The sequence below is a fragment of the Numenius arquata genome, chromosome 1 (genome assembly GCF_964106895.1).
Source record: "Numenius arquata chromosome 1, bNumArq3.hap1.1, whole genome shotgun sequence".
Lineage (NCBI taxonomy): Eukaryota > Metazoa > Chordata > Aves > Charadriiformes > Scolopacidae > Numenius > Numenius arquata.
Genome location: NC_133576.1, coordinates 129,217,998 through 129,231,819, shown reverse-complemented (window position 1 = coordinate 129,231,819; position 13,822 = coordinate 129,217,998). Strand labels below are relative to the sequence as shown.

At 48.0% G+C, this 13,822-nt stretch overlaps 1 protein-coding gene across 1 annotated transcript in view; it reads right to left on the bottom strand.

The window, feature by feature from the left end:
- The window catches only part of SESN3 (sestrin 3), a 37,625-nt gene extending 35,554 nt beyond the window's left edge, over positions 1 to 2,071 (bottom strand). Inside the window, exon 1 of the mRNA XM_074145503.1 lies at positions 1,973 to 2,071. Coding sequence (XP_074001604.1) covers positions 1,973 to 2,071 — 99 coding nt within the window. The remainder of the gene's footprint in view (positions 1 to 1,972) is intronic.
- Between the last annotated feature and the right edge of the window lie 11,751 nt (positions 2,072 to 13,822).

The following is a 13,822-nucleotide window of genomic DNA, read 5'->3' as shown; positions in this document are numbered from 1 at the left end:
CCATGCTTATTGTCCAGCCTAAAACACAGATGCAATGATGTCCTAGTGCAACCGCTGCAAGCACAAAGCACCTATATTTCAAGAGGGTTTCATGGGCTGCTGCTCAGTTTCTTTTTTTCTTTCCCCAATTTTGCAACGGAAGTAGCTGAACGGACTACAGACAAACCAGGATAGTGTTGAGCTGCCTTCCTCAACAGACCCAACTGGGTACCTATGTTTTACCCCCATCCCCTCTAAATAACTTAAAAATAATAATTAAAATAAAATAAAAAATAAACCTAATCCGGCAGGTTTCCTCTTACAAGGGAAGTAACATCTAGTCCTACCCCCCGCCACTGATATTAAAGAGGTATACAAAAAAAGTCCTACGCAACAGGATTAGACTATGGCTTCAAAAAAATTCAATAATTTAAATTTAATTTTAGATCTACAAATGCTGCCAAGCACCACTTTATTTGTCAACAAAACATTTTGATTATTTGGCAGAACAAAGCAAGCTCCCTCCCTTCTTTCTCCACAGACATATTTGGCACCAGTTAATTTGTATGTCTTCAGACATATGTCAAGTCTGAAGCTGTTTCGGGCTTTAACCCTGCAGAACTTCTCTCTTTTAAGTACTTGTTTTTCTTAAAGAGGTAACAGCAGCAAGTTAAAGCCAAGAAGGGATTCGATCCTGCAACGAAATGGTTAAAAATCAGACTCTGCTGATGTGCGCTTCTCTGATCCATTACATTTCTCGCAAGCTGAGCTGAGAGCTGAGCACCAAGTATCAACTGTAATATGATCCAAGAGTTTATGGAAAAAATAACTGCACATACCAAGCATGCACATTTAATAAGATTTTGTTTCCATTAAAATATTCGAGAAACATGATTTTTAAGATCTGCTTCTCTCTCTGACCGATTTTTAACATTTCTCCTCCCCCCTCCCCTAAATACACACCTCCTTTCCAAAAACCAAACCCTTAAAAAAAAAAAAAAAAAAAGAAGAAGAAAGAAAAAAGCAGTCCTACTGCAGGGAAGAGAGGCTTGAAAAACAACTTTGATTGGCACTTGGCCTGACCCACAGAGGAAGAAAAACAGTTTTTGGACAAAGAGCGCAAATATTTGAGCTCATTGACTTACAGGCTTTCTTAGCATTCGCAAGAACCAACCTGGCGCAAAATGTATCGGGCGAGATTGAATTAAAATAAAACCCAAAACGGCATCGCGTTCATCTTGGGCGCTGGGGCTCGGCGTGTTTGCACAGCTCAGCAATTTTAATTCATTTGCCCTGGACAAACAAAAAGCACCTCAACTACTGCTCCCCGTTAAGCAGATGTGGGGAGGAGATGGGATAGGGATTACACCCCTCCTGAGGCGGAGGGTCCCCGCAAGGGAGCTGCTGACAACTGCAGGGATGGGGCTTAGCGGATTGGGGGGGAGGAAGGGGGGAAGGGGCTTTTGGGGTGTTTCTTTAAATTTTTTTTTTTTAAAGCTCTGATTTCGGATGCCCCCACACAAAGGCTTGGCGGAGATTAATTTTGCCGGTGAGATATGTGGATAAACTTTCCAAGCACCGCTGGGCCCCAAGTCCACCCCCCAACACAACCCCCATGCCATCGGAGAGGCCGGGCGCCCCCCAGACCCTCGGGGGGAGGTAGCCTGGGGCAGGGGCGAGTGACAACCGTCCCAGGGGGAGGGAGGCGATGGGGGTGCGGGCCCTGGCACCCATCCTCACCCCTGGGGCCGCGTCCCCCCCACACCCCACAGGCCCTTACCTCCCACCAGGCCCCCTCCACACCGCCCCAGGTGCCCCCCCCCCACTCCATCCCCCCGCCCCACCGCTGCCCGACGCCCCATTTCTCCCCACGGCACTGCCCCACCGCCCCGCTCCCCCAGTCTTCACCCAACCCACAAGTCTGTATCGTCCTCAGCGCCCCCCGCCTCACAGCCTCCCCTCGCCTCACAGCCGCACCCCCCCTCGCCGGTACCTGTCTCGGCACCTTCCGGCAATTGCCGCACACCCGGTACTGGCCGGCGGGGGAGGCGGCCGTAGCGCTGCCCACGGTGCCGGAGCCGAGCCGGTTCATGCTGTCGGGGAGCGCGGCGGTGGCCGGGCGGGGAAGGCGGGGGGGTGGCTCCGCGCCGCTCAGCAGCCCGCGCCGCCGGCCGCCCCCATCCTCCAGCCGCCGCGGCCCCCTCAGCGCCCCGCTCCGGGCCGCTGCCCCCCGCGCACACCCCTGCGCGCTCCGCCAATCCGCGCCGCCCGCCACACCCCCTGTCGCCGCGCCCCGCCAATCAGAGAGGCCGTCTGCTGTCGGCCAATGGGCAGAGCTTTCTCCGGCTCCCCGTCTCCAGGCAGCCTGCGAGCGGGGACGGGGCAAGGGGCGTGGCCACCGCCCCGCGGAGGGGCGGAGCCAGCGGCGTCTCTGGGCAGCGTTGGGGAAGGAGGCGGGGCCGGCGCCTCGGCGCGTGCCTTCCTCTGGCCAATGGGGTGGCTCAGCGGGCGCTATGCAAACGCGGCGCGGGAAGCCCCGCCCCCGAAGCCGGGGGGCCGCGGCGCGGCGGGGGCCGTGAGGGAGGGGCGGGGGCTCGGGGGCTACGGGGGGCTCGGTTCCCCCCGGCCGGTCCTCCCGGCCCTGCACGGGGGCGCTCGCCTGCAGAAGGGCCCTGGGGGAGGGCGAGGGGTCGCCGGTGCGAGGAGATGCGGGCCTCGGCTTCCCGGCCTGCCTGGCTGCCGACCCCCGGGGCTAGGCCTCGGCCCAGGCCCAGGCCCAGACCATCCTCCCGGGGTATCCTCTTCCCATAAGCCGCGGATCCGTTAATCGTGGTGAGGGTGCTGGCTGCGGCCGGCCGATGGCATCCAGGGCGGGGGGCTGGCTGCCTGTGTGGAGGGTGAGCCGCTTTCCGCAGAAGCGGCTGCTCTGAGGCGGCAGCTTGTGCGTGTAGGGGCAAGACTGCTCTGCTGCCAGGCAGAATAGGATTAGGTATTTGCTTTAGGGGAAGTTGGGAACGTTCAGAGCGCGCATGCCAGCGTGTGTGTGTTTGCCTCGGGTCGCCGGGATTGTTAGAAATGATGACTCAGGTTTTCTAGGCTCTATGCTAACGCACGGAGATGGAGTGTATAATTAGGACAGAGAGAAATCTATAATCTGCAGCCTAGGATAGCTGGGGTATAAACTTCTTTTTTACATCATAGCATCATTGCACTTTTCCTTGTTTGTATGCTCTGTAGCTTTAGGTTTTAAATATGTGTATTTGAGTTTTAACTGATGTCAATAAAAGTTTATGTATTAAATTATGAGCAGTATATAATTTCGTGAAAGATAATGGTATAGAAGGACTTGTTTTTGTTACGGAAACAGAATATTATAACCCTCTGAAATTTCTAAGAATATTTGGGGTGTTACATACATTGTTTTCAAGGTTTCTGCTGTCAATTGTGAATCAGCTGCTTGAGAACTCTTATCTGCTTTATATGCTTTTATCCATGGGAATACTTTCTATTTTTGCAAAATGAAGCGTTGTGTAATTCAGTCAACTGACTGGCTAAAAACGGCACAATGCAATTAGTAATTTACATTTCTTAAAGGAGACTAATTGAACCTATATCTGACTGTCTTTGAGAACTGCTGAATAACTAGTTTCTCAGATCAGACTTTGCCACCATAAGTAAAACGGCATCCACAGCAACATCCTTCTCCATCCTTCCCCTTCCATCCATTTCCAAAGGGATCTTTTCCTGAGGCAGAGCTGCCTTCAGCAGACAGGCGTGCTCTGGAGTCCGCTGTTTCACTGAATTTCACTGAATTTTTAGAGTTTTTTAGAATTTTTAGAGATCATCTAGTCCAACTCCCCTGCTGAAGCAGGATTGCCCAGAGCATGTCAGAGCATGTTACTCAGGACTGCATCCAGGCGGGTCTTGAAAATCTCCAAAGAAGGGGACTCCACAACCTCCCTGGGCAGCCTTTTCCAGGGCTCTGTCACCCTCACCGTGAAGAAGTTTTTTCTCATATTTGAGTGGAACCTCCTATGTTCCAACTTGTGCCCGTTGCCCCTTGTCCTTTCACTGGCAACCACTGAAAAGAGTCTGGCTCCCTCCTCCTTCAACCCACCCTTCAGATACTTACAGGCATTAATAAGGTCTCCCCTCAGCCTTCTCTTCTCCAGGCTAAAGAGTCCCATCTCTCTCGGCCTTTCTTCATAAGAGAGATGATCCAATCCTTGAATCATCTTCGTTGCCCTTCTCTGGACTCTTTCCAGTAGTTCCCTGTATTGCCAGTCAAGTCAATGTGGAATGCAGCCATATGTTCCAGGCAGCCATACAAAATGGGTGGAGAGAAATACATGGAAGAGGGTTGGTTTTTCTTGCAAGCAGTATAGTAGAAATGGCATCCCAACGTAAGAAAACAGTTGGCTGGAGTGCAGGTACTTGCTGTGCCGTGTCTGCATCCCACATACTACGGTGTGGTGGCATTACAACTGCAGTGGCAAAGGAAAGCCAAAGAGCTTCACTCCATCGTCTAATCTGAATGTAATGCTAAAATGTAAGTAGGGAACATGAATGATATAAATGGCTTTTTGTTTATTGCTGAACTCCATGATAATGTTATCTGAAATGAGAAGTTTTAAAGCATGCAGAAGAGATTCGGAGTTACAGCCACAAGCAATGGAGAGTTGACACTTCTGCTTAAATAAGATCACTTTGAGCCATTTGCTGTCAAAATGGCCAGTTCAAAGCTCAAACCCACTGGCAAGGATGGTAGCAGGCACATTTGAAACACAGGTAAGAGAATGATTTCGACTGAGTTACTCTTAATATTTCACATTGGAACACTGGCAAATATTCAGATTTCAATAATAAAATCCATTCCTTAATTTATTTCCACAGTGGCAAGTACACATGACTGGACATCCTCAGAAATGTGGTTGGGTCCCATTCCTCTCCACTGAAATGATTTCCACCTTGAGTAACAACTTCAGACCTTTAGCAAAGCCCATTAAAACCAGGAAAATTTTTTGTTAGCCAAGTGTAAAAGCTAGGCTGACTTGTATGGCAGTTTAAAATTTGAGAAATTTGATATCTAGTCTCTGTTCCACCACAAACTTCTTGTGAAAGGGGGTGGGACACGTTTGCCCACATGCTTAAAGTATTTGGTTGACTAACCCTCACTTAAACCATAAGCACTTAAGTACCTTTGTGGCTCCCAGTCTTGCCTTTCAGTACTTCAGTATCTGAGAAATGTCGAGAGAAGCATAAACTTTGAAAGCGTTTAATTGGTTTTGGTAACAATACAGCAAATGGAAGTGGCCTAAAATCCTTTCCTGCGCCCAACAAAAATTTTCTTGGCTATCTTTTCTGAAGTTTGTTTTTTCCTCTGCATTTTCTTTTTATGAAGAGTTTAAATGCCTAATAGAGATCAGAAGTGTACCTGGCACGGTGCTTATGCAGTATCAGCATTAGATAATCAGTGTATAGACTAGAGAAAATATCAGAATTTTCAAAATACCTGAACTCTCTCTAGATGGAAGTTTGGAAACTCTCTAGTTTGGAAATGAGCTGCTGAGGTCCCAGTGGCACCAATCCTGTGAAATGCCACGAATGTGCCCAGCTTACGCCACCTGCGCGGTCCCGCAGCCTGCAAAGACTGGTGCATGTGTGCCTGATTTTAAGGTCTTGGCTCGTTCCATTTTGAGTTAAGTGTGCATAAGTCCTGCAGAGTAAAAGCCTCTCTTTGTATAAGCTGGCTTCTCAGTGAACATACCCATGTTCTTGAAAGTTCTCCTGGTAAACTTATTTCTCAAAAGAAATACTGCAAAAAATACTCAGGGCTCCCTTCACAATTGCCTGACAGCTTTTAGGATCCAAATGTACCTCACCTGCCATCTGCTGCGGTGGGTTTCCTTCAGTTTTTGCCTTAAAGGAAAGCAGGGTCCTGAAACTAAGAGGTAATTAATTGAGTTACAAGCAGCCTGGCATCTTGAGCTGCCTGGAAATTTAAGGCAGCAGTTAATTCTATAAACCCAACCAGTCCTCTCTGCTGAGGTCACCTGAAGAGGCTGCGAGTTATTGCTGTGTATGAGAAAAGTGGAGATGTTTTTTTTTTTTCTTGATGATCCGGAGCATACTGACTTGAGAGCATCGCATCCTTTCAGAGAGATTGCTGACTTGCCGAGATGGAGTCGCACAAGCGGTACTGGCTTAAACAGATTTTTGTCACCAATGATTGTAACTTTTGCAAAGTTTAAAAACAAACACTATGATGAAACAAGGCAGGAACAAACTTCCAAAGGAAATAGGGATTTCTCAGCCTCCTGAAATCATCAGATGCATTTTTGGTGGACATGTTGCAGCCAAGTGTGGGCTGCTGTCCTCACTGTTGGATTGGATGAGATGTGGTGGCCTTTGCTAGAAGGTCGAAGTTCTCATAATGCCTTACACACCCTTCAAGCTAACGTGGTTCAAACGGATCGGCTAAGAGACATAGCACATCCAAACATCAAGCTGCTTTCATCCCCCAGAACGAGCGCTTACCCCACGGTTTAGCGGTGTGATACCAGCTTTGAACTCCTACAGGGGGTTCGATATGTCTGCCTGGAAATTCCTGAAGAGAAGGTTGAGAGCTGGACACAGCGCATCTCCATCGCCTTCCAGAAAGCATCACGCCCAACAACCATCTGCCAAACAACCAACCTGTGAGACAGCACAGAGCAATAAGCATCTCGTTATTGTTCTTGCAATAAGAAGGTGCTCTGTAGGTTGGCTGTACAGTGTTGACCCTGCTGTGTCCCCTGCAGAAGTCAGCCCAGGTGGAGTGTGCTGTGCAGGTGCTACTGCCCCGCTCAGTCAGTCCACACGATGCTTCCCCGAAACGCCCACCTACTGTACAGGCGTGCAGTGCTTTGGTTGTTCATACGTTAACGCAACAGCTTGATGCTTCCTGAAAAGGTTGGATTGACAAGATCAGTGCTGTAAAATTGAACTCATTATGCAGGGAATATGTTTGTGATTCATAGACCTCCCGCAGCTTGGAGAGAGGGGAAGGGAAAGGGCAGCTGCCAGGCAATACCTCTTACTGGATTGCTGCAAGATGAGAAATCCTGCCTGGAATTAAAGGATCCTGGAGTTTTGCTGAGGAGCAGGAAGAGAGGGCATGCCTGAGCACCCATGCTGCCCGTCCAACTGCCAGGATAAAGTGCTATGTGCGTGGTTAGACGAGGTGACTGACACGTGTCACACGCCTTACCTTTCAGGAGCCCATGAATCATTCGGTAAAGCCATAACGAACGTGAATACATAGGAAAATAGGTGTGATTTCTCGAGGCCAAAAATCCATCCCATTGCCGTTATGTCAAATGAGTGATAGTCCTGCCTTCATTATCATAATTTTTGTTGCACCGTTTTAACATCACTTGCACAGGATTTATGTTACGTTGTTAGGGGAAGGAAGGGCAGCTGATAAAGTTTGTGCCCTGAGTGATGTTGCGCACACTTTGGCACTACAAAATGACTTCCCATCCTTACGATTGCAAATCCTAATTTGCAAAATGAGTGTTCAGATGATTAGGTGAGACAGCGAGATGTGATTGTTTGTGGAATTCTTCCTCAAGGGTGGGGGTACACGCCTTTTCATTTGCAGCATTTAAACCGTGACTAGATAAAGCACTCAAAATTGTGTTTATCGTAAGAAACAATTACAGCCTGGCCCAGGAGAGCTGAGCTCCCTGACCTAATAGGCCTTTTTAATATCTAATTTCTTTGACAGTTAAATAACTCTAAAAAGCATTAAATCACTACCCAACCAAGAAACCTCTTCTCCTCTCTCTCTTTATGTTCTTCTGTGGTTTGCATGATAATTCGCTAAATATATTTCAACATGTTGTTTACTTCAGTTCAGCCTTCTGAGACCACACTGGCCAATGCTGCGAGCCTGTAAATAGGGATCATCTGGAAAAAATAGGTTATGCTTCGAGTTAACTTTGGAAGTATTTTGGCCTGTACCATTTTTGGGAGTGATACAGCAGGAAAATGCATTCATTGAAAAAAAATTTGAAAGGCAGGACAAAGGTAGCCTGGTCTTACTCCCTGCAAAAGGAGAATTACAAATAATCCCTTGTAACGTATTCATATTAATATCGAAGATAGTCCTACCGAGCAGATTTAATGACAGCATCAGGACTTTCTTTGGTGACAGAAATGCCTCTCCCCTGCAGAGCTGGAGGTGGAGTTCAAAGGGTGGACATGGATGCTTGGGGTTGTAGGCACGGAGCAGGGACAAGTCAGGGTCTCAGCACCGGCTGCACGACCGCGGTGTGAAGCACCAGCCACAGCACCAGGAAGGATGCGTCTGAAGTTTCATGCCTCTCCTGAACATGGGTCCCTGCATCAAAGCTGTGGTTATGGCATCTCTGTGAGATGTAGGTGCCCACCAGTGCCTTGGGCCTGGGTCCAGGTGGGAGGATTTCCTCGAGAAGACAGAGAAGTGCTGCTGGCTGTTGGCTGGGAAGTGGAAGCTCCTGCCTCGGCTATACCACACATCACTGGAGAGTACAGCCTAACCATGACCCTGCAGATCAGGCTGGGTAAAAGCACCTCGAGACCTCCTTTTGCAGCCAGGCCACCGAGAAGCCAAGAGTTCGAAACCCAAGAAACTAAAAGAGGGCAAGCAGGAGGCAGCTGGTTCAGATACCTGCTGGTTTGGGAGGTGAGCTGGAACCTGGAACTTTGCTGCCTGTTTCCTTCCACTGCTTTGGCTCAGTTCTGTGCCCGGCCAGTGTGAAGCACACAAATGTCTTTGCCTGTCTGAAAAAACCTAAAATTTCTCAAGCAGCAGAACTTGTCTGTTCCTATTTTGCAAATGAAACACATGGTACGGCATGATGCCACATTAAGGATGGAGCTGATCAGTGAAATTTGCTTCCTGTATTCACTGGCAATGTTATGATTTTCATTATTTTCACAACAAATACAAAACTCAGCGCTTTTGGGATATGGCACATAATTTAGGTCCATTTCCCATTGAAGCCCCCGAGATATGAATGTAAGTACGTTGGAAGATCAGGCTGAATTATGAGAGAGTTTTGTTCTTTGTTTCTAGACAAAGAAGAGCTGAAGTGTTGAAAGATTTGCATCTGTTATGGACTTGGCTTATTTTGATTTAAAAATGTTTTTACCCTGCTGCATTATTTTTCTGATGGTTACACCCTGACAAACCCGAGTGTCAGTGCAAGCGGGATTTTCTCAGAAGGTACCACACTTAGAAGCAATTAGGCGTGGGAGTGAAGGCAGTTAGCACATGGGATCTTCCCTGGCAAAATCGGCTAAGCGCTGAAGGCTTGTTTGCGTGGCATGTCTTCAAGCTCCAACAGGGTAGGTTTAGACTGAACATTAGGAAAGAATTTTTCACAGAAAGAGTGGTCAGGCATTGGAATAGGCTACCCAGGGTGGTGGTTGAGTCACCATCCCTGGATGTGTTTAAGAGCCCTTTAGATGTGGTGTTGGGTGATATGGTATAGGGGAGAACTTTGTAGAGTAGGGTAGATGGTTGGACTTGATGATCCCAAGGGTGTCTTCCAGCCTAGATGATTCTATGATTCTATGATTCTATGTTTCTTCTTTCATCGATCGCCATCCAGATGCTGGGGGCATCTTTGGACAGGCAAAGTCCTAAATTTTGAGATTCAGCTTTAAAGAAAGGTGTCGGCAGGGGAGCTGGTTGAGAGCATCAGCAGTGTATCGCGCCTGCAGGCTGCCACGTAACCCACTAACCTTGGCACTTCTGCCTCCCTCCCTCCTGCGCGGGCAGGCGGTGCCCACTGTGATATACCGAAATGTAGTGAGCAGGATGGGCCCAGCCATCTGGCACTGCCGAGCAAGAGAAGTGGAGCAGCAGCTCCCCTGGATCAACATCAGCCAAATCCTTCCCCTCTCTGCTCCTGTCTCCTCCAGACTGCCCCTTTGTTTGCCGCCGGATGGAAATGCAGGACTCCTGCACGTAGATTTTCCTTTGAAGACTCTCTGACCTATTTCAGCCCAGCTTTGCAGTAGGCACGAGCTCTATTTATAGTCTTGGGAGAGGGGAAAGGGAGGGTCAGCCTGGAAGGGGAAAAAAAAAAAGGGTGTTTTGTAAAAAAAAAAGGTGCACCTTGCTCTGCTGGTGAAGCCCTGGCAGTCACAGCTTCAGCGCTGGAGCCCTCGAGCTGGAATTGGCAGAACCCGACTCCTGTTTGGGCAAACAAATGAATAACAAGAGGGGTCATTGCAGCTTGCTGTGCTAACTGCCAGAGCCATCTCGTATCACTGAACCTCAGGCACACAGACCTGACTATTTACTCTCGCCACCGAAGCATTGATATCGATGGAGATTCGGGAGAACGCTGGACAGCAGAAGCAGACAAATGACTGTTTTATAGGCAGAGTGATGCCTCTGTACAGCGCAGGAGCATGATCCTGAGATGGAAAACATAAAAGGATTGTATTTCCACAGCAAGGTCATGTCTTAAGAATTTTATTTGTCCTCATTTCTATTAAAATGTCCTTTTACAGGGAGAAATAACTTTTTTTAGTCATGTTGTATTGCTCTTGAAACTTAACCTTCCTCTAGCTGGGCTCTATAAATCACTGGAAATCATGGATTTTCTTATAAACAGGCTACAGATCAGCTTACGTTGTTGTATTATTTGGCTCCTTCATTCCAGAAACAGTATGGGCCAAATTCTTCCCTGGCATAACTCCAGTCCTAGTACTCCTATTTTGAGAGTGCTGGGCCAAATTCCCACTCCCTCTTTTGTCGATACATGTTCAGAGCCACTCTGCTGTAATGACTGGAGTCACATATCATTAGTGCTAATGTAGTGCTGAGCAGAATGTAGCCTTCCCTATAAATATCCCTTTGGTCAAGGGAAGTAAGGAAAATAGTGTTGAATGTGGCCTTAAGCGTATTACTTACTCTGTTGAAAGATCATTCACTCTTGGCTTAACTTATTTCAAGCATGACAGTCCAGGAAAAAAGTGTATCTGTGAGTGAAATGAGACCCAATAAGAGTCAATAAGACCCGATGTATTGCGGTATTAATAAATGTATGTTTGTGCTGAAGCATGCTAAACCTCAAAGGCTGGATATAAATATCGTCTATTGAATTTCAGGAAGAGATGGCTGATGGTAACCATGCTCGATGTTGTTCTGCAATATGTAATCTGTGTTTACACAGGGGCTATTCACAGGCACGTTCCTGTTGGTAGGCAGAGAATTTGTCTCTTCCTAGTCAGTTTATGAAAAGTTAATTTCTTCCCTTACTTCCCTGGCAGGATTTTTAGGTTTCCTTTGCGTAAAGTAGCAGTGGTATGCTACCGTGTGAGTAACATGTCAGCTCAAAGCGCTGGAGAAAGAGTGCCGAGAAGCCCACCATGGGATGAGGGTAGCTCTTGGTTAAAGGCAAAGAGGGTCCTGGTACCTTGAGCAAGTTCCTGCAGCCGATGGGAAAAGCATCCTCTGTGCAGACTGGGGATCCTCCCAACCTCCACAGCGACTTCTCCCGGCGATAAAATATGGCATGCACGCATTTAATCAGAAAACATGTCAGAAGCGGTGGGGACAAGTCATACTGCAACAGAAGGATGTGGTTTATAAGCGGTGTCTGTAATATGACTAAGCTAGGGGAGGCAGAAGAAAGTGACTGGTAACTGTTTGTCAGTGCAGTGCACAACTTGCGACCTTGCCAGGTAATTTCGTCGGTTGTGTTCTGAGCTGCCACGTGCAGCTGTTGTTAAAGCAACGCCAACTTGTTTGGCTACGGGTGGGAGAGAGGGGCACAAGTGGATAAATCGCATCTTCAGGTTTGCAGACTTGTAGCTATCTGCCCCAAAGCAGAGAAGCTGATATTTAATCTGAAAAATTCTGGACAAAATAGTTGGTGTCTGGTAAAAAAATATAAATTGAAGCATGTCCTTTCTGCAGTGTGTTTTCCTTTTGCCCACTGGGATGATGGACGTAAGAGATTATTCAGAAATGAGAAGGGGAGCTGGTCGGCTGCTGTGGATACACCTGACTTGGGTGGGCATCTTGGCAGCAATGAAACCCCTCATCTTCCATCTACCATCATCTTCCCAGGCTGCCTGGTCCCCAAGCCCTGGTCTCCACTGCCTCTGTGTGCTGAGGCTCACTCTTAGAACAAGGTGCTGGGAGATGGGACAGCTGACTGCTGTCTTCTACAGCTGCCACGGACTTCTTATGTCTTCTGTAACTTGAGAATTATTCTCTAGAGACATGATGCTCACCAGCATGCAGCTACATCATGAAAAGCAGCCAGGAATTGCAATTCTGTCAAACTGTATTCTCCTTTCTCACACCTGGAATTGCTTTGGAGATGTTAAAGCTTTATGTAGTTATTAAGGACAACAAGAGACACTGGAGAATCAGACCCCATCTGCTTCTTCATTCTCTTTTTCAGGGCTTCCTGAGGAACATGAAGATCTGAGTACTCATGCAAGGTGCTGAATGGTGAAAATAAAAGTCCAGAAAGAGTAGTCATCTGTGGAGTTATCAAAGAACAGCGTCTACACTGCAGAGAAAGTCTAAGTTGTCTAAGCTGCAGAGAAAGTAAAACAGGAAAATACTCAAACTGAAGACAAAGCTGATGTGGCTGCTCAGCTCTTGATAATGGCATCAATGAGAAGAGCTCAACAGACCATGCACAGTGTACCTGAAGTTATCTGAGTGATGGAGGGAATTAAATTCTCTTTTTCTCACCAAGAAAGGCTGTGTGATAGCTTTAGTGTGATCTCATTTTCTTCTGCTACCAACACTTTCCTGCAGCTCATGCTGAAGTGATTCACCAAGGCAGGGTTTCCTAGGAGAGCTACAAGGCCTGGTGGGACTTTAGCCATCTAATTAGCTGCCACTGGTTAGTGCAGAGGAAAAGCTGAGCAGCAGATTTTCCCTCCCCCTCAGCACCATGGTTGCATCCATCCCTGAAATGTCATCAGAAGAGGAAAACACTTCTTGCCTTGGGTGAACCAAGTCATGGCCATAGCCTGGGCTGGAGCATGTGCCCAGCTGGAGCTGGTGCCCAGACCTCCAAGCTGGTATTTCCTAGAGCTTGTACTGACACACAGAACAGTCGTGTGCTGGAGCTGGTCCATGAGCAGAGCCAGTTAGCTTCCCTGGCTCTGGGCTGAATGGTTGCCCCGCTTCCAGCCCCCGAGCAGAGCTGGTGAGCAGCAGCACGGGCCTCCAGCCCTTTGCATGGTGCCGCTGTGCCATCAGGCAGCCTTTCCCAGGAGGACAAAGAGCTGCCTGAGAAGAGCCAGTAGAATGGCTGGCAGGTCCTAGGCCTCTGAGTTATCTTAAATGTCTTGCCCAATTGCTTCAAAATTTCCAGGGAGCTTGAAGATAAGGTAATCTATTCTGACGCCTGGCTTCTCAAAAGCAGTGCACCCAGATACTGGCTTTTGGGTTCTTTACTGATCTGCAAAGTTCATGTTTTGACCTGAAGCCACCCACAGTGCGGCAATGGTGTGACGGGGGTTTCCAGCCCAGAATCCCAGGCGCTGCGGCTGAAATGTGAGAGCTGAAAGCAAAAATGGACCTACCCAGTGCAGCAGCATTACAGGCATGTGGCGAGCTTGCCATTTTTCTACTCAATCTGTTGCGGAAGTATTAACATGCTTTGCTCTTCACTTTTTAAGAGGATGGTAGAAATGCGTGCTGTGGGCTCCTTACACCACTGAAGGCATTGGCAAATGTGCGGGTTTTGCTGAAGAGCTATTAAAAGCTGCTGGCTGAAGTCAGATGGATGTTCACGGTGTAATGAAAACCCAAGGTGGCGTGCATCTAGCAGAA